Source organism: Ahaetulla prasina, chromosome 5, assembly GCF_028640845.1.
Source record: "Ahaetulla prasina isolate Xishuangbanna chromosome 5, ASM2864084v1, whole genome shotgun sequence".
Lineage (NCBI taxonomy): Eukaryota > Metazoa > Chordata > Lepidosauria > Squamata > Colubridae > Ahaetulla > Ahaetulla prasina.
The window spans coordinates 122,156,683-122,177,718 of record NC_080543.1 but is presented as its reverse complement, the minus strand read 5'-3'; the positions used below and the strand labels follow the sequence as shown (position 1 = coordinate 122,177,718).

General features: G+C 44.1%; 1 protein-coding gene across 4 annotated transcripts in view; it reads right to left on the bottom strand.

Moving 5' to 3' along the window:
- Positions 1-7,769: 7,769 nt before the first annotated feature.
- The window catches only part of TBC1D4 (TBC1 domain family member 4), a 145,011-nt gene continuing 131,744 nt past the window's right edge, over positions 7,770-21,036 (bottom strand). For all 4 annotated transcript variants that reach the window (XM_058186687.1, XM_058186688.1, XM_058186685.1 and 1 more), the window contains 6 exons: positions 19,461-19,619; positions 18,998-19,242; positions 16,244-16,403; positions 15,093-15,262; positions 13,556-13,732; positions 7,770-10,309 (listed from right to left, as the gene is read on the bottom strand). In XM_058186687.1, the coding sequence (XP_058042670.1) occupies positions 10,097-10,309; positions 13,556-13,732; positions 15,093-15,262; positions 16,244-16,403; positions 18,998-19,242; positions 19,461-19,619 (1,124 nt within the window). In that variant the 3' untranslated portion in view covers positions 7,770-10,096. The remainder of the gene's footprint in view (positions 10,310-13,555; positions 13,733-15,092; positions 15,263-16,243; positions 16,404-18,997; positions 19,243-19,460; positions 19,620-21,036) is intronic.

Here is a 21,036-nt window from a genome sequence, read left to right as displayed (position 1 = left end):
ACAAAGTATAAAAGAACAATAAGAGGTACCAAAAACCAACTTTCACACTTTACACACACACAACACAATACAACTGACTCACACACAATGTAAAAACAGCTGCACTTCACACTTCACACAGCCACAAAAAGCTCAAAAACCAACTTTCACGCTTTACACACACACACAACACAACACAACTGACTCACACACAATGTAAAAGCAGCTGCACTTCACACTTCACACAGCCACAAAAAGCTCAAAAACCAACTTTCACACTTTACACACAAACAACTAACACACACACACACACAATACAGCTTTCTGAGATTTTGTGTGTTTGTGTAGTTAGAGTGAAACACTACAGAAACAAACCAAATCTCAGAAAGCTGCACAAATATTTTATTTATTTTATTTTATTATTTTATTGTGGACTTCAAATCCCAGAGTTCCTCAGCTAGCAAAGCCAGCCAGTTGATCACCGAGAAAATAGATTAGCTGAGCGATTGATTCTGTCTGGCTGAAACTGAAACTGCTTTGGGGCTGGAAAGAGAGCCATGCATTCATCAGTAATCAGGTAAGTGCCTTAGAATCTCTACTCTTACTTGTAGAAAACATGTTTTCTACAAGTAAGAGTACAAGTAAGGTTCTGCTGAGGCTTTTTTTTTACTTTTAAAGGCCTGTTTCGGCTGAAGCAAAACCGGCTTTTAAAAGTAAAAAAAAAATAACCTCTGCAGATGGTGCGGCTCAGCAGAGGCAGGGGGGCGGGGCCAGGGATTTTTGCTACCGGTCCTCCGAACCAGCAGCCGCCATCGCTACCGGATCGCGCGATCCCGTCCGATCCGGGAGCATTTCACCCCTGACCTCACCCCATTCCTAAGAGGTCTGTAAGGGGCATGCATAAGAGCACAAACGTGCCTACTGTTCCTGTCCTATTGTTTCTTTTCATTATATCCAATTAATATAGTTATTACATACTCATACTTATATATATGCTTATATATTGTATAGTTATTTCATGCTTATGCTTATATATACTGTGTGACTAAATAAATAAATAAATAAAATAAAATAAAATAAATAAGTTGCGCTCCTCCTACTGGACCTTGGAGGCAGTTTCCACCAGCCCTTCCCTCCCAACCCTGTTGATGTCACCATACTTGTCAATAAGTGCATTCACGCTCTTATTGACTTACTTCCAAGTCAACATGCAAGTCCCTCATATCATCTCAACAACCCTCGCTCTGAGGCAGTTGAGCTGAAAGTGGGGTTGGGTTGTTTGGCTGCGTGGGGATGTAGCCGGTTGTGGGATTCAGCTGGTTCTGTCCGGATTGCACGAACCGGTAGCGGCGATTGCGGGAGGCTCCGCCCACCTGCCCAGATGTAATGTGAGACTACTGCGCATGCGCAGAAGACTGTGTGCATGTGCAGAAGTGGGCGCGCACTCACATTTGCAAACCAGTAGGGAAGGTAAGTGATCCCACCTCTGTATCAGTGGTGGATTGCCCCTGGTTCGGACCAGTTCTATAGAACCGGTAGTAAAACCGGTGGGAGGCTCCGCCCATTGACCCAAATGTAATCAAAACTCTTCTGCGCAGGCACGATGCGAACTGGTAGTAAAGGTAAGTAGAACCCACCCCTGCTCTGTATGTATCCCTGGGTTTTCTCCATTGAAGTTTAGAAGCAACCTCTGTGCTGCATTGGCTCCCTCTGTAGATACATCGGGTGGAAAATATACTCTCCCCCAGTCCAAACAAGACAACCAAAGCAACACAGAAGAGAAGAAACACAAAGTTATCCTAGGAGAAATGATAGAAGCTGGATTAAATCACAGCAACTGGAGGGCTGATCGGGTCACGCCTGCAAATGACTGAAAATTGGCTTCAGAAATAGCATTTCTTGTCTTCACTCAGTTGCCTAACGTAGATATTACGAGGCTCCTGCCAACACTGCGATGCTGAGAAATTCTGAGCGAGAAATTGAAACTTCAAGAAATTGAATGTTGAGGATAACTGATATTGGACAAGCAACAACAGGGAGAAGTGTGTGTGTGTGTGTGTGTGTGTGTGTGTGTGTGTGTGTGTGTGTGTATGGGTGTGGATCAGAGGAGAAATGCTCCTGGATCGGACCAGATCGCGCAATCCGGTAGCGATGGCGGCTGCTGGTTCGGAGGACCGGTAGCAAAAATACCCCCCTGCCTCTGCTGAGCCGCACCATCTGCAGAGGTTGTTTTTTTTTACTTTTAAAAGCCGGTTTTGCTTCAGCCGAAACAGGCCTTTAAAAGTAAAAAAAAAAAGCCTCAGCAGAACCTTACTTGTACTCTTACTGGTAGAAAACATGTTTTCTACAAGTAAGAGTAGAGATTCTAAGGCACTTACCTGATTACTGATGAATGCATGGCTCTCTTTCCAGCCCCAAAGCAGTTTCAGTTTCAGCCAGACAGAATCAATCTCTCAGCTAATCCATTTCCTTGGTGATCAACTGGCTGGCTTTGCTGGCTGAGAAACTCTGGGATTTGAAATCCACAATAAAATAAAATAAAATAAAATAATAAAATAAAATAAAATATTTGTGAAGCTTTCTGAGATTTGGTGTGTTTCTGTAGTCTTTCACTCTAACTACACAAACACATAAAATCTCAGAAAGCTGTATGTGGCATATTGTGTGTGTGTATGTGTGTGTGTGTGTTGTGTGTGTGTAAAGTGTGAAAGTTGGTTTTTGAGCTTTTTGTGGCTGTGTGAAGTGTGAAGTGCAGCTGCTTTTACATTGTGTGTGAGTCAGTTGTGTTGTGTTGTGTGTGTGTAAAGTGTGAAAGTTGGTTTTTGAGCTTTTTGTGGCTATGTGAAGTGTGAAGTGCAGCTGCTTTTACATTGTGTGTGAGTCAGTTGTGTTGTGTGTGTGTAAAGTGTGAAAGTTGGTTTTTGGTACCTCATTGTTTTTTTATACTTTGTTTATTATTTTTATTATTTATTGTTATTGGCCACGCCCACCAAGCCATCTGACCACCAAGCCATGCCCACCAATTAAGCCACGCCCACAGAACCAGTAGGGAAAATTTTTAGATTTCACCCCTGGTGTGGGAATATAGATATATTTTTAATGTGTGGCAGTGTGCTCACAGTAAAAATGACAGTAAAGTTCTCCTCTCCTCTCCTCTCCTCTCCTCTTCTCTTCTCTTCTCCCCTCCTCTCTTCTCCCATCCCAAGCCCATCCCATCCTATAAGATTCCTAGAGGAGGAATAAAATAACAGCCAAGATGCAGGAATGGGACATGGAAGGAGAGGGGGGGGAGAGAAAAGGAGAGAGGGAGGGAGGGAGGGAGAGAGAGAGAGAACCATCTTTGAATCTAGAGACCTGATTAAGCTATAGGCCAAACATAGACTGTTATCTCTCAGGAAGTCCAGCTAATGGCAAACACTGAAGCAATTTCTCTGAGACTTGCCCAAGCAGCTGGGGCCTCTAGTAGCCAACCTTCAATGATAAAGAAAGGCAGGAGACTGTTCTATATGGAGGGGATCTTGCATCCGTCACCCACCTAGATCCAGCAGGCTTAAGACAAGAAATATAAGGTAAGTCTTAATGGTCGCCCTTGTTTCAAGAAGAGGAGGATCTTCAAAAGAGCTTTTCCTCTTGACTAGGTTATCCCAATCAGCAAATTAAAAATGACTTCAGAGATATTCTGGCTTCTAAGAGTATCCAGGCAGATCAGCCATACAAATGGGGGACAAAGATCTCAGGGGATGTTCAATGGAATGAAACCACCTCAAGGAATGGGCCAACCAACCAACATCTACTTCCTCTTCCCCAATGTTGCTCAACACAGAGATATTCCAGATGAATTTCCTATGAAAGCTATCAAAAAGCAAAATGGTACTACCCTTATCTCAGGGGTGAAATGTTCCCGGTTTGGACCAGATCAGCTGATCCGGTAGCGATGGCGGCGGGTGGTTCAGAGAACTGGTAGCAAAAATCCCTGCCCTCCCCATGCCCACCCAATCGCCTGGTCACCCATTTGTCGCTTCTTTTAAAAAATGCTTTTAAAAGGTTTAAAAAAAAAGAGGCTCTGACGATCATAGCTGAGCCACACGATCGTCAGAACCTCTTTTTTTTTTAGTTTTAAAAGCATTTTTTACAACCTATTTGACTGAATAGGTTGTAAAAAAATGCTTTTAAAAGTAAAAAAAAAAAGATTATGTGCCACAGCTGATCACCACACCACCCCATGCACTGTTCTACTTACCCCATGCCTCCTTTTGACGTGCACTGCATGCGCGCCTACCTCACATTTGGTGCATGGTACGCCCAGCGCACATGCGCAGCTAGTGAACCGGTAGTAAACCGGTTCAGATTTCACCCCTGCCTTATCTCCAGGTGACCTCCGTGGTCCATGGCAGGTTAATAGAATTTGGTGGTCAAATTGTGTACTAACAGGCCAGAGAGAAGGGGAACGGTCTTCTTCACTGTCAAGCTTTGCCCAAACAGACAAACTTATCATTAGGTCAACACTTTTTTGCATCCATTCTGTAGTTTCAGAGACCAGGATTGGTAGTTACGGCAATCTGTTTCTCAAGTTCCATGCCATTAAACCCAAATAGAGCGCCCAAGGAGTAGCCAAGGTCTGCCTGTTTTTTGTTTTTTTGTTTTTTTTCCAAGCAGAAAACAGCTAAGTAAGGTTTTTCAAGATCTGGGAATGAAATTTCCTTTCCTCATAAAGCATGGGATCAAACAATCCTCCAAAGTTGCTGAATCAGAACTGTCTATAAAAGCAACAGAGTTTTGCTTAATCAGGATTTCTTCCCATAATAAAAATAATAATAATAAAAAACCCACAGCAGGTCCCGCAGAGCCCAATTGTAATGACTTCAAGGTGTGTAACGTTGTAGGAATGAAGCTGCCTTCAGCCCTTGTCTTCATTTACAAAAGCTGAAGGAACGGGTACGTTTGTTCAGGAAATCACCTGTGATGTTCCTAAAGGTTGTGAGTTGTCATGCAGCATGACCAGGGGTGAAATGCTCCCGGTTCGGACCGGATCTACTGATCCGGTAGCAATGGCAGCAGGCGGTTTGGAGAACCAGTTGCAAAAATCCCTGCCCCCCCCCACCTATTCCCAGATGACCCACGCGATCGTCAGAGTCTTTTTTTTTACTTTTAAAAGCATTTTTTTACAACCTATTTGGCCAAATAGGTTGTAAAAAAATGCGTTTAAAAGGTTAAAAAAAGGCTCTGATGATCACAGCTGAGTTGCCTGACCGTCAAAGGCTTTTTTTTTTAACTTTTAAAAGCATTTTTTTACAACCTCGATTAGGTTGTTAAAAAAATGCTTTTAAAAGAAAAAAAAATCTCGCACCACAGCTGATCACACACACCCCAACACCCTGTTTTACTTACCCCATGCCTCCTTTTGGCGTGCACTGCGCGCACATGCACCTCGCATTTGGTGTGTGGTGCGCACAGCACACATGCACAGCCAGCGAAGCGGTAGTAAACCGGTTCAGATTTCACCACTGATCATGACATCAACCTTGTCAAAGAAAGGGGACTTCTGGATGCCTTGGGACCTTCTGCAGACCTTCCACAGAGGATTTGCTATCTGAGCCATTGAGCAAAGACATACTCACAATCTTTTGTTTTTGGTTCCGTTCAGGCACAAGAAATCATTTTATTTATTTATTTTGTACTGTAATTTTTGTCCGGGCAGGGAGGAAGAATAACAGGCCTTGGCTTACGACCACAACCGAGGCCAAAATTCCTGGTTTCCTCCATTTTCCAATCTTACTTGTCAGAGTTGTTAAGTGAATCCCTTGTTAAGATAGTGAATCTGGCTTCCCCATTGTCAGAAGATCGCAAAAAGTGATCACGTGACCATGAGGCACAGCAACAATCATAAATGCATGCCAGTTGCCAAGCATCCAAATTTTGATTGCGTGACCCCGGAAATGCTGAAACACTTGCTAAGTGCCTAAAATGGTCATATAATAGGCCAGTTATGGTGAACCTAAGGCACACGTGCCAGAAGTGGCACACAGAGCCATTTCTCTGGGCACATGAGCCATCGCCCGTTGCTCTTCCAGTTTCCAGTGCACTGGCCAGTTGGTCTACACGTGTGTTGTGCCTCGCCCGCCCTCCTCTCCTCAGCCGGGCCCCTCCCATCTCCTGCTATCTGAGACAGAGACTGATAGTGAAGAAGAATGGCCTGGCATGCCTCCAACCCCCAGCCCTGGCACCATGCCCGGGCAGACTGAGCAAACAAACCTCCCTCCTATAGCATGTGAGCATGAAGCCAGCCACGAGCTAGAATTGCCGGCAGCTGAGCAGGAGGACGAAAAGTGGACAGATCCCCGCTTCCGGAGAATGGAGAGGCGACGTCAGCAAAAGGGAGGGGCAGGCCTGGATAAGCACTGAGTCATGGAGCCACACCCCATGGCCTATATAAAGGGTCTGCTTTTTGGCATTCCTTGAGTCAGGCAAAGTCTCATCTGGTTGCTGAAGTCACACCTTGGATTCCTGCCTGCCCTGAGAACTCTGACAGGAATTTGGCAATGCTGCAGAGGCTTCGTGGCCACGCTTGATACAGACTTCCCAGACCCGGCCATCAGAGGAGGAGTTGGACAAGACAACGTGGGTGGGAACACTGGAAACTGGAAGAGCAGCTGCCTGGTGTGCATGCACACACCAGCATGCACACCAGTATGTGCATGCATACTCAGTGGGCAGCTGGTCTTTGTGCGTACATGTGTGCCAGAAACTGAAACACCAGGTGGCTGGTGCGCATGCATGCACTGGACACTGGAAGATCATCTTCCCAGCGTGCATGCACACTGGGCAGCCTCTTCTGGTTTCTGGCATGCATGCACATGCACGTGCGTGCCCGCCCCCCGTTTCGGTACTCAGTGACGAAAAGTTTCACCAATACTACAATAGGCCATTTTTTTCAGTGTCATTGTAACTTTGAACAGTCACTACATGAATGGTTGTAAGTTGAGGCCTACCTGTACCGGCATCCCAGGTCTGTCTCTCAGATACACGGGTGTCAAACTCACCGTGTCACATTGCCCTTAAGTGATGTATAGTGACGTTTTTCCCATTCGCGGAGCTATGGTGGGCATTGCCTGCACGTGACACAGCTGTCCCACAGGCCGCCTGTCAGTTTTGGAAGGCAATTTTCGTTTTGCTTCTTAACTGCCACATATTTTAGCTAGGGAAGTTGGAAGGGGGTTGTTGTTGGAGTGGTAGAAAGTTAGTCATAACATCATTCCGTATTCAAGGACTTTTGCCTGCGTCTGATGTAGACTGCCTGAAGATTTTATCCAATTGAATGTGAAGAGTTGATTGGACAATGTGACGAACTTGTGGGTGTGGGGCAGGGCTCTGAACTGTCAGCTGGATGTGGAAAACCTGGAAGATTTCAGTTTCGGGTTTTCCCAGCTGTGCCAACATGACATCTCTAATAAATTGGAACTTTGAGGAACCTCAAGCCTCAGAGCTTTATTTCGTTGGGGGTGTTCCTTGGAACCCTGACACTGCCAGTTTGATACCACTGTACTCAGAACATCCCTCCAGCTCCTCCTCTTTCACACAGCCAGTCAAGGCTTGTGATCTCAGTGTGTCGAGCATAATTTTTAAAGCCAACACCCATCAATCACCAGATCATGTCCTGAAATGTTTCTTGGGCTCCAAAGATCTGGTGGTTCATCTATTCAACTAGGTCATCCTGAGCGCTAACGTTACAAGAGAGGAACCCAAAAAAAACCTCCTTGTGCAACCATCCATAGAAATATTCAGACTGCAAATTAAAACAATGCGAGCAAACGCAGCAATGGCATTTATTGGAGTTTTTCCACGTGACAACATGAACAAGTCAGTGAAACCAACATAGCGTGAAACATCGTGATTTTAAAAAAAACAAAATAAAAAGTCTTGCGTGCCTTAATAGCTCAGACCAGCGGCATCCAATTCTCTGGGGCCGCTTCTCCGTGCACAAGGTGGCCCCAAATGAAATTACAAAGAAACAGCACAATTTTCCTTCCGAAAGTGCGATGTTTCTGCAACTCCGCCGGGTTTGGTGTAATTCTGTTGATTTGATAAGAAGCAGCGAGAAAATAACGCCAGACACGCAACCTTTGGGAAACCTCCCGTGCAAAAAGCTGAAATTAGGGCAGTGTCTAATCATGCATTTTGGCTTTTCCTTTACGACGGTGCCCAGGAAAACTTAAGAAATATGATCAAGAAATAAAAAAAAAAGGGGGGGGAGAGGCGAGTTGGACTAGCAGCGGGTGGAAGAGAATGCCAACTGTGTGGTTTCTCCTTGGTGTTGCTTGTTGTTTGCATAACGCAAGACATGTCACAATGGAAGCACTTTCATCCGCACCTGTGTCTTGGACAAGGAAGACACTTGGGCTGAATTTGGCACAATTTTAGAGAAAGCAGCTGGAGAAATACAACAAGTCATTCCCAATGAGGAGTGGGGACAACATATTCCAAAACGTATTTCTTCTGTTGGCTGATTGCTATTTTCATCATTTCGATAGATCAAATGTTGACTTCGGTGTCTGGTCTGCATGGCAGAAATAGCTTCCAAAACCAGAAAACGTACTTAAGAAATAGGCAGAGCAGCAAATAATGATGTTGCTGATAATAATAATAATTTTTTAAAAAGACAATCAACACCATCCAGAAATTGCTAGATTTTCAAGAAGCTGAATCTCTGCTTAACGCTTCTTAAAGAAGAAGGAGGGAACAGACATGTTATACTGAAATGTACAAACTACCACATAGGGATAACCACTCCCCTTAGCGTTAATTCTGTGACAACCTATTTGCTCTTCCATTGCAGGTGCAACGTTGAAGGTTTATGGGATCTTCCCTGTGGAAGAAATACTAACATTTGGAGAAAAAAAGCTGGACAACTGAGGAAGCAGGAAGATCTCACAGGGTTTCCTTGGCCAAGTGGAATCGGGATGCAGGATTCGGCATTCGGCTGAAGGACATTCCATCTATCGTGTTTGAACAATGGCCACTCCTCTTAGGAAGTGTAGTGCTTCATAGCATCTCTGAGCCATTGCTGAAGTGACACAGGCTGTCCTCCTAGAACGGTGACCTTGGCGCAACCAAATCTCAAGAGCACGGAGGAGCTGCAAGGTGCTAAGATAAGGACAGTGCTCAACCGCGAGGATCCCTTCAACCAAACGGATTCCTGCAGGTCAGAGGAAAGGAGTCGATCCCAAGAGTTTCAGGTGACTTTCCCCAGGAGGAGAGTTTGCTTGGAAAGTCCCTACTACCTGCGTTCCGACACACTCCCACCCCATCCACACCTCAACCACCCATTGTTTTCATTCTTTCTCAAAAGGAAGGGGGAGTGAAGGGGTCCCTGATGTGTCTTCCTTGCTTTTCTGGATAGGGAATGGGTGACTTTCATCACCAGGTCTCCCTGGAAGGGGACAGGAGGAGAGGTCAGTTGTGTGTCCGCAGGAACCCACAACTGTTCCTGCGCAAAGGAAGGACCAGTGATCTTCCCTGAGGAACTTTAGAAATGGAACCCCCAACATGTAGCAGACATGCACAGCAACCACCCCACCCAACCACTCACCCCTCAGCTGGGACCTGTGCTGCTTTTTGGAGGTGGAAATACATTCTTGCTTTTTATTTTTTTATTTTTTTTCAAGTGTTGATCAGCGTATAGAAAAGACCTCATACCTTCCTTTACCGAGGGAAGGTTAAGAGTCTTCAATGTTTTAAGTTACAAGCAGTCTCAAAATCCCACCAGTTTCCCGTGTTTAGATCAGCCCTAAACATACACCCGATCTTCTTCATTCGATCCCATCTTTTGTTCTGTGCGCTGCAAATTATTTACACACATTATAAAAGAAAAAAGAAAAGAAGACGACAACGACGACATGAACCTGGGATTTGCATATTGAGGTTGAAAAAAAGGCCTCTTTGCTACTGCGGCTGCTGCTTGCAGAATCCTGCGAAATGAGGTGGGTTTCCTTCCCAGCACGGCCTGGTCTTCCATCCTTCCATTTATGAGAAGAAACCATGTTCTCTCTCTCTCTCTCTCTCTCCCTCCCTTTCTTTCTCTTCTCCCCCCTGCCTCCTCTCTCTCCTTTATGGCTTTCTTCTAAAATTGGTTCGGATGACAGTTGACTTCTTTCAGTAGCTCTTCACAGTCAGACAGGGCCTCTTGGGGCAGGTAGCTGCAGATCTTCTCCAGGGCCTTCTGATATAGAGCCTTTTTCTCTTCCAGGGACTGGATTAAAGCCATCATCTGGCCCTCCCTTCTCAAGGCCTCTTCCAGGTTGGACTCCATGCCTTGGATCTTAGCATGGGCCACCTAACAAGGAGTAGAAAGAGGAAATGGAGATGGTCAGAGGATGCCCTTCAGTTCTGCCAAATCTCATGATGCCTAAGCTGACCAGGCAATCCTTTATTATCAAAGACAGCCCTTCATTTCAGAAAGGCGTCCTTTAGATTTATTTATTTTACAAGAAATACATCATATTTTATTTATCCTATTGTTGTGGCCCGTCAGCGCCCAGCAGAGCTGGCAGCAGATTTGGACAGTGAGGAGGTTGGGGAGGAAGATGGGCCAGTCCTGGAGTCTGGGGAAGGCTCTGATGAGGGCTCTGCATCGGAGGCAGAAAGGGGCCCAGGGCTCTACAACAGTTATCAGCTGCCTTCGGAGTCAGACATCAGTGAGGCAGACGAACATCAGGAGCCTGTTCCCAGTGTGCACATGTGCAGAGTTATCAGATTAAGGGAACAGCTAAAGAACAAAGGTCGACTTGGGAGTAAGACTACAGGTGGACGATGAATGGCTCCTCCCAGAGGGAATAAAAGAGGAGCGAAAGGGGAGTGGAGTTTGCAGGAGACACTTAGTTCACTTAATTGGTTCATGACTCTCCATGACTCCTTGCCAAGTTTTGAAGATATCGGCTTGGCAGCTCCCCAAGCCAGATAAAGTCTGTGACTGTAAATTCTCCCTTGAAAGACTTTGCTGGATGTGAATGAGAAGAATTCACAGAAACTTAATAAAAAGGGGGTTTTGTTGGGACTTTGTGGTTTGGGGAAGCCTAGGTCAGAACATCTATTTTTTATTCCCAGCAAGTCAGCAATCTAGCCCTGGATCATGTTTGTTATTCAGAGGTTCCATCTCCATCATTTTTTAAAATTCCATCAAAATAGCCTAGGCTAGGCTTCTCAGGTGCTTGACAAACAAGTTGACCCCCTCTTCTTTGTGATAGCCCCTCAGGTATTGGAACACTGTTACCATGTCTCCCTTGGTCCTTCTCTTCTCTTCACTAGACTAGCCATGCCCAGTTCCTGCAACTGTTCTTCATATGTTTTAGCCTCCAGTCCCCTAATCATCCTGGTTGCTCTTCTCTGCATTCTCTCTAGAGTCTCAACATCTTTTTTATAGTGTGGTGACCAAAACTGGATGCAGTATTCTAGGTTTGGTCTTACTAAGGCTTTATAGCCTTTATAGTCCCTCTGTTAATGCAATTTAGGATTGCATTGGCTTTTTTGGATGCCCAAAAAAAGAAGAAGATATTTTAATACTTCTGACAATGTCAGAACTCTTAATTTTCCCCTTTGATAAATGAGCGGTTTCACTTCAGCTTGATAAGAATGGGATTTCAGAGTACCAAGTGACTTATTAATATAAATGAAGGGTTGCTTTGTTGTGATTCTTTTTTTTTTTTAAAGGGTAATTGAACTAAACCGCTTTAGGAAGTAAAAATTATGAGGAGTTTTAAATAATTGAAATTATCAAAAAGATTAAACATGTGTTGCATAAACTGCTTCTCTTGATCTTCAGGTCCGTGGGAAATAAAATCTAAGTGAAATCGACACATCGCATCTGTGTCAGATAAATGGACATTCCTATTTCTAGTTTATAAGAAGAACAAGACCTTAATATCAGTGGTGGGTTTCAGTGTGGGTGTGGCTTGGTGGGTGTGGCATGCCTTGGTGGGTGTGGCATGCCTTGGTGGGTGTGGCTTGGTGGGCAAGGCAGGGGAAGGATACTGTAAAATCTCCATTCCCTCCCCACTCCAGGGGAAGGTTACTCCAAAATCCCCATTTCCTCCCTATTAGGTGGGACTTGGGAGGCAGAGAATAGATGGGGGCAGGGCCAGTCAGAGGTGGTATTTGCCGGTTCTCTGAACTCAAAATTTCCACTAATGGTTCTCCAGAACTGGTCAGAACCTGCTGAAACCCACCTCTGCTTAATATCTGATTTGCTCCAATCGGCTACCATTTACATCAGGGGCTCCTAAACTGTGTGGGCTGCCCAGAATATGTACCCCATGGAAGACCGTACATTAATTCACCCACCCACCCAACAGGCCTTCCCACTCAGACAACTTTGGGTGAGACATCCGGTAACAGTCCCATCACTTGGATCTGTGGACTCTGCTTACTGCCCAAAGGCCATGATAGCTGGCCTCTTTCATGACCACTGTTTTCTGGATGGTTCTTCAGCTTGTCCTTGATCTGAGGAGCAAGCTGACATTGAAAACTTGCTCAGATGTGAAGATAAAGTAAAGAGGAAAGAAGTTGCACTGATTTGGGGAAGAAGATGCACTGATTTTTCCCCCCCTAGACCAGCAGTTCTCAACCTGTGGGTCGGGACCCCATTGGGGGTCGAATGACGATTTGCCAGGGGTCGCCTAAGACCATCGGAAATATGGGAAGTATACTTGCGAGTCGAAGAATCAAGCTCCAGTGGTTGACTCCACAAGCCAGCTGCAGGCTCTTCAAATCGCTAGCCAAATTCAGCTTCAGGCGCGATGAATTAAAAAAGAGAGAAATCTTTGCTCTGATGTCTCCCTCTCAAGCCAGCTGCAACCACTCCCAATCGCTAGCCTAATCTGGCTTCAGGCGTGATAAACTTAATAGGAGAGGAGTCTCCGCTTTAATGCCTCCGTCCTGTATTAAAGGGGTCGCAGCATGTATTAAAGGGGTCGCAGCACTATAAAGGTTGAGAACCACTGCCCTAGACTCTAGACTTAAACATGAAAATTCCAAGAACATCTATGGATGAAAACAAAGAACGAGATGTAGGTGGTCCTTGACTTACAACCACAATTGAGTCTAAAATTTGCCTTGTTAAGCAAGACAGTCGTTAAGTGGCCTTTCTTGCCGTTTTATGACCTTTCTTGCCACAGTTAATAAATAAATCACTGCAGTTGTTAATATTAGTAACATGGTTGTTCAGTGACCCTGGTCTCCCCATTGACTCTGTTTGTCAAAAGGTCGCAAAAGGAAATCACATGACCCTGGGATATCTGCAACATACATACATACGTGTCAGTTGCCAAGCATCTGAATTTTGATCACGTGACACCAGAGATGTTGCAATGGTCGTAAGTGTGAAAAATGGTCATCAATCTTTTTTTTTTCAGTGCCGGTATGACTCTTAACAGTCACTAAACGAGTTACCTACAGACCAAAGTGTGAGTCTCTGGAGGAGGAAGGTGCCACTGGTTATTTCCTTTGAGGGCTTCTTCTTGGCCTAATTTGACACTGTCAGCTGCTCCCAAATTCAAACTGAGCCTGGCTTTTTGCTGAGTGTTACCTGAAGTTTCTCCAAGAGATCCATATTTTGTCTCTTCAGCTGACTGTTGGCCCTTTCGAGTTTCTCTGACGCTTCAATCTCCTCACAAGGACTCAGGTTCTCTTGCAATTCATCCTGGAGAACATGGTACTCCACCTCGTAGGCATGAAGCTGTTTGGAAATGTCCATCTCAAACACCTACCATGGGTAGCAAAGGAGGGGGGAAATGATTCCTTACAATCAAACCACTGGCTACTTGAGAAGACAAATAACTGAACTCTTGGGACCTCAGAGTGTGAAAGGAGACTACCTACGTGCCAAAGCAAAGAGGGAGAGTGGAAGCTTCTTTCAACACCATTTCTGGAAGGACTAAATTGAAACTTTCAATCTATAGGGTTAGGGCTACGGCTAGGGTTTGGCATAGGGTTAGGGTTAGGGATAGGGATAGGGTTATGGTTTGAGTTAGCGCTAGGGTTAGGGTTAGGGCTAGGGCTAGGGTTAGGCATAGGGTTAGGGCTAGGGCTAGGGCTAGGTTAGGGTTAGGGTTAGGGTTAGGGTTAGGGTTAGGGTTAGGGTTAGGGCTAGGGATAGGGTTAGGGCTAGGGATAGGGTAAGGGATAGGGATAGGAATAAGGTTATGGTTAGAGTTAGGGATAGGGATAGCGTTACAGTTAGGGTTAGGGATAGGGTTCGAGATAGGGTTAGACATAGGGTTAGGATTAGGGTTAGGACAGGGACAGGATAGGGTTATGGGTATGGGCATGGGCATGGTTAGGCTAGGACAGGGACAGGGACAGGGTTAGGGTTAGGACAGGGACAGGACAGGGACAGGACAGGGATAGGGACAGGACAGGGATAGGGTAAGGATAGGGACAGGACAGGCCAGGACAGGACAGGCCAGGACAGGATAGGGACAGGGATAGGGTAAGGATAGGGATAGGACAGGATAAGGATAGGGATAGGATAGGGACAGGGATAGGACAGGATAGGATAGGATAGGATAGGATAGGGATAGGGATAAGGATAGGACAGGACAGGGACAGGACAGGATTAGGACAGGATAGGGACAGGACAGGACAGGGACAGGGACAGGGACAGGACAGGATAGGACAGGACAGGATAAGGACAGGACAGGACAGGCCAGGATAGGACAGGACAGGGTTAGGATAGGATAGGATAGGGTTAGACATAGGGTTAGGGATAGGGTAAGGATAGGGATAAGGATAGGACAGGGACAGGGACAGGGACAGGGACAGGGACAGGGGCAGGGGCAGGGGCAGGGACAGGGACAGGGACAGGGACAGGGACAGGGACAGGGACAGGGACAGGGACAGGGACAGGGACAGGGACAGGGACAGGGACAGGGACAGGGATAGGGATAGGGCTGACTGATGAAATCAGGGAGTTGAAGTCCACAAGTCTTAAAAGAGCCTAGTTTGCAGACCTCTGACATAGGTTATCCCAAAAACTCGGCACTGTCCATCAAGTGATGGTTTAAAAGGATTTCTGCTCCTAGGAAAGGAGAAAGAGAAGGCAGACAGGAATAAACCTGTGTTACCTGAGCCATTATTTTCTCCATCTGGGGCTGCGTCATGTCTGGGAGAGTGTTCTTAAGAAACTCAACAATGCCTTCAAATGTCTCACACGACATGATGCATTCCTCCTGGGTGCTAAGCAGGCATAGTGCTACCTTAAATATGACTTCTGTACCTTGAAGAAAAATAATATCTGGGGCGAGAAAGAGCAAAAGAATAGATTACAAGCAGCCCTCTACTTATGACCACAACTGTCATGCTCCAGCATATAACTTTTATATACTGTTGTTGCTCTCTAGACCCATCTAATGGCCAGAGGGACAAATATGCCCCAACATACGATCTCTATATACTGTTGTTGCGCTCTAGCCCTGTCTAGTGGCCGGAGAGACAAAATACCAAGTCTACAACACTATCCTTTCAACAGTTCCAAGAAGGCTCCACACCCCTTTGCACCACTCAGGTGACCCTGAGGACACAGATAAATCTCCAGGAGGCCTTAACAACTTGCTAAAAGAATGCAAATAACCAGCTGCCTGCAAGGAGTATAAATCCTTCCATTCCCCACCATCCAGTCAGAGCTGAAGAAGCTTCTTGGATGAGAAGTGAAACATCTTCAAGGAAAAACAAGAAAGTCCAGTTGCCTCTTGAAAAAGCACTTTTGGGACAACCATGACCTGGATGACTGAGAATCTCCATTGACATTTATGAATACAAGCAAGCAAGCCCACCCATTTGCAACCATTTTGGCAGCACATTCCTGCCAACAGAGTTAATCTCAAGCAAAGCAAAAGAAAAGAAAAGAAAAGAAAAGAAAAACCCAGCACCAATTTTTAAGGAATGGAGAAAGGTGTTTCCAATGGGCACTCAGTTTCACTGGTCAACGATGGGTTTTTGCAATTAGAATTTCTATCCAGGTGAGAGCGCAGAGCTCCCATTCATCTTGGGAATGAAATGTATCTTAATACAACACCGCAGAGTATTTTCAAAAATGATCCACAGAGAAGAGTCAATTTACGGCCTCCGCCTGTGCTACTGAGCAGACAAATCGCAATCCCAAAGGAAGTTAAAAAAAAAAAAGAGAGAGGCACAAATCCAATTCTGTTCTAGCTGTCCCTGTTGACATTCACAATGAATGTGTTCCTTAGGAATGCAAGACAAAACGGATCCTTACCAAAGATTCTGGCTACGAATCCCAGGGGAAATTGTGAGGCAAATAAAGTGAGAAACCAGGGTGCAGCGTACAGACTCGGGCTGATTTCGTTTTCTTCAAGATGGTGGTAAAGATCCCGATGATAATCATGAAGCAGCCTTGACAGCTGGTACATCTGGATCTACATAAACATATGGAAAAAGAGGAAGTTAGAGGAGATTCGTACCTGCCTAAGAACTCCATGCATGGCCAAGCACGGCAAACCATGCTTCCTTCAGTCAATGTTCCGATATCTCAGGGGCTGCCATAAAGATGAGAGGGGTCAACCTATTTTCCAAAGCACCAGAAAGCAAGACACGAAACAATGGATGGGAACTAATCAAGGAGAGAAGCAACCTAGAACTAAGGAGAAATTTCCTGACATGAGGACAATTAATCAATGGAACAATTTAACTCCAGAAATTGTAACTTCTCCAACACTGGAGATTTTTAAGAAGAGATTGGATAACCATTTGTCTGAAATGGTATAGTGTTTCCTGCCTAAGCAGGAGGTTGGACTAAAAGACCTCCAAGGCCCCTTCCAACTCTTTTTTTTTTTTATTCAAAAAGTTTTACAGAAAATTTTCCCCTTTCCCCCACCTCCCTCCCCTCCTTCACAACCCCCGACTTCCCGGAACGAGCACAAGGTATAGTTAAAAATAAAACAAACATATGCTAAAAAATTTTCGTCCCAACTTAATTATACCCCTACAATCATCAATTCCTAACTTCCCCCAAAAACAATCAAAAATAATACATCATAATCATTCAAAAACAGTCTGATAACTCTTAGTCTGATATCTACTTTGAATATAGTCAATCCATTTTTTCCATTCCTTTAAGTATCTTTCTTGCGTATTGTCTTTCAAAAAGGCTGATATCTTCGCCATCTCAGCCAAATTGGCAACTTTCAATATCCATTCTTCTATTGTAGGTACTTCTTTTTTCTTCCAGTATTGTCCTATTAGTAATCTTGCTGCTGTTATTAGATTTAAAATCAATTTAGTCTCAATTACTGTACAGTCCGTAATAATTCCCAACAGAAAAAATTGCGGCAGGAACTTTATCTTCTTTTTCAAAACATTTTGTAAAATCCACCAAATTTTTATCCAAAAGGCCTTTATATCCTTACAAGTCCACCAAATATGAAAATATGTAGCGTCATCACAATTACATCTCCAACATTTTGCTTGCATATCTGGATACATACACGATAATTTCTTAGGATCTAAATGCCATCTATAAAACATTTTATAAATATTTTCCCTCAGATTCTGTGCCTGCGTGAATTTAACATTTCTAACCCAAATTTTTCCCAAGTTTCCAATAATATTGGCTCCTGAAAATTTTGTGCCCACTTTATCATACAGTCCTTTACCAAGTCCCTTTCAGAATCTATTTCAAGTAACACATTATACAATCTCTTTATATGCTCCTGAGACTGATTTCTAATTTGCTTTACCAAATTTCCCTCGTTCTGCTCTATACCAATTTTCTGATCTTCCTTCCATCTAGCACGTAGTTGCTCATATTGAAACCAAGTATAATTTTTCCCTTCTTCTTTTAGTACGTGCAGAGATTTTAATTGCAAATTACCTCTTTCAGTATACAAAAGATCTTTATATGTAATCATTTCCTGATTCTGTTCTATATTTATATTCTCTGTTGTATGTCTAGGACTTGCCCACATAGGAACCTTATAATTTAGTTTATAAGAGTATTTTTTCCAAACATGCAGAAGAGCAGTTCTTAACACATGATTTTTAAAGGCCTTATCCACTTTTTTGTCATAAATTAAATATGCATGCCATCCATATAGCAAGTCATAACCTTCTATATTCAAAATTCTTTCCTCCGTTAAATTAAACCAATCACTTATTGCAGAGAGAGCAACTGCTTCATAGTATAATTTAAAATTGGGCATTTTTAAACCTCCCCTTTCCCGACCCCTTCCAACTCTTCTGTTCTGCACTGTTCTGTTCAGGAAGACTGCTATCGTATCACCTCCTAATCTTTCTTTTTATTAGACTAGACATATCCAATTCCAGCAACCGTTCTTCATACGTTTTAGTTTCCAGTCCCCTGGAGAAGAAAAGATACTGAACCGTCTGATGCTCAGACTTATCTGTGTACAGCCATAAAGCTTAGTTGACCCCAGCGGTGGGATTCAAATAATTTAGCAACCAGTTCTCTGCCCTAATGATTCTTCCAACAACCAATTCACCAAACTGCTCAGAAAGTTAACAACCGGTTCTCCCGAAGTGGTGCGAACTGGCTGAATCCAACCACTGGCTGACCCTCAAAAAGTGGTCACACCTCCTTTTGGGGAAGACAGACTTGCAAGGGCAAGGAAAAGTTTGAAGAAAATTAAGCTGAACACAAGTACTGCAGTGCTTCCAAAGTGATGGGTGTGTTTTAAGAGAAACCAGCAGTGGTACAGATGTAGACAGCCAGGACCTATCATGACAAAGCAGCCAGAGCTCCAGGTTGTATCATAAAAAGCGTGGCTCATCCTGAACATTGTAAGTGCCACACAAGAAGAGCAACAGAGAACCAACTGGCATTATATCTTTCTTGAGCCCCTGTCTAGTCTTCTCCAACTATTCAACTCTCACCCATCCAGTTAGCACTGCAGTCTTCCTTCCGCAGTGGGAATTACAGAGGTTCTGCAGGGAACCGATTGAAGCAGGACATCCATTTGCACTCTTTTTCCCCCCCTTCTTTTTTTCCCCTTACCTGCAGCGACATCATGTCGGGCCTGTACTGTTTCCGGAATCCGAGGTCATACATGAGGAATTTCAGCATTTCGAAGGCTTGCTCTTCGCTCATGTGGAGGAGCAGCACGCCGGCCACGAAACTGATGCCTTGACAATAGCCCACCTCCTTGTCCAGCAAGGAGTAGGCTTTCAGCAGGTTGAAGAGCGAGAGCTGTCCTGCGCCCAGTTGAGCCGAAAAGTAGGGATGGGTGGGGAAAGTCCTTCCTGGGACAAAACAAGAAGGAGTGAGGTCAGAAGTGAAATCAGGGACTCAGGGAAAGCTCAGGCAGCTTACTAGAAGAAGAGCTCTAGGGATGGAGTTGTAACTGAAAACAAAACATTAGATCTCTCTGCAGGATGATTGGCACCACCAATCAGTGCTGCAACTTCACTGTTATGGACCCCTCAGCCCAGAGCATCTGGCAGCCAAGTAGCACCCTCACCCAGATCCACCAGGATGGCATGTTGCTGCGTTGTCAGCTGCTTCAAGAGATCTTTGTAGGAGATGTCGGGAGGCTGTTGCTTATTTGGGAGCCGGTGTCTGACGCGGTGCTGCACGGCCAGAAACTGCCAAATTTCTCCCCGGCGGCTTTTGGGAACACCTGAACAAAACCGTGAAGAATGGAAAGGAAGTGAGAGATACATTTTTCCCCCTGCAATCATACATATATACATAGAATAGAATAGAATAGAATAGAATAGAATAGAATAGAATAGAATAGAATAGAATAGAATAGAATAGAATAGAATAGAATAGAATAGAATTTTTTATTGACCAAGTGTGATTGGACACACAAGGAATTTGTCTTGGTGTACATAAAAGAAAAAATACCTTCTTCAAGGTACAACACTTACAACACTTAATGATAGTCATAGGCTACAAATAAGCAATCAGGAAACAATCAATATCAGTATAAATCATAAGGATACAAGCAAGAAAGTTACAGTCATAAGTGGAAGGAGATGGGTGATGGGAATGATGAGAAGATTAATAGTAGTGCAGATTTGGTAAATAGTTTCACAGTGTTGAGGGAATTATTTGTTTAGCAGAGTGATGGCGTTCGGGAAAAAACTGTTCTTTTTTAGAACTTTTTTTGCACACACTCAAGGTTGTTAGGGACAACCTTGAGTGTGTGCAACAGCTGAAAGTATCTGGCAGTGGTGAAGCTATTTCTGAACTTAAGAAAATAAGTGTTGCCTTTGATTGGCCTTGAGTGTTAAGCTGGGCTGGACTTTATTAGGATGGTGGGTAGAAGGAAAAGGGAATCCACCACTGGAGAAATGCAAGAAAAGTATCTTAGGAGAAGGAACAAACACACCCTGTTCGCAAACACCCACCCACAAACACACAAACCCAGGTGCTCCTGAAGCACCAAGAATTGACCTCCAGTCAAGGACATATTTCTTTTTTTCTTCCCTCAATGGCTAAATCAAAACTCAATGCTGTAATCATCACTGATTAACTAAAAACACCAGGCAGTGGATGCAAAGGAACCCCACTGAGATTTTTATTTATTTATTTATTATTTAGATTTTTTTCTTCCCACAATGGCTAAATCAAAACTCAATGCTGTAATCATCACTGATTAACTAAAAACACCAGGCAGTGGATGCAAAGGAACCCCACTGAGATTTTTATTTATTTATTTATTATTGTAATATATTCTATAAATGGCCAAAAATTAAAACCGTCAAATTAGACCCATAAATAAAATACACCAGTTAAATTATTAAAAGTTAAAACATTTAAATTTAGAATATTAAAATTAAGCCAGTCCCGCTTGACTAAATCAAAACTCAATGCTGTAATCATCACTGATTAACTAAAGCACCAGGCAGTGGATGAGATTTTGAGATGCAGCAACATTTTTGTGTAATGTTCCTCTCCTGCATGGGTGCCATTTCCCTTGAAGATGCCAAGCTTGCTTGCGACCCCTTGCCTTTTTCCCAGGCACTAAATCCATTGTAATTTAGGGGACGTGGTGGCTCAGTGGCTAAGATGCTGAGCTTGTCGATCAG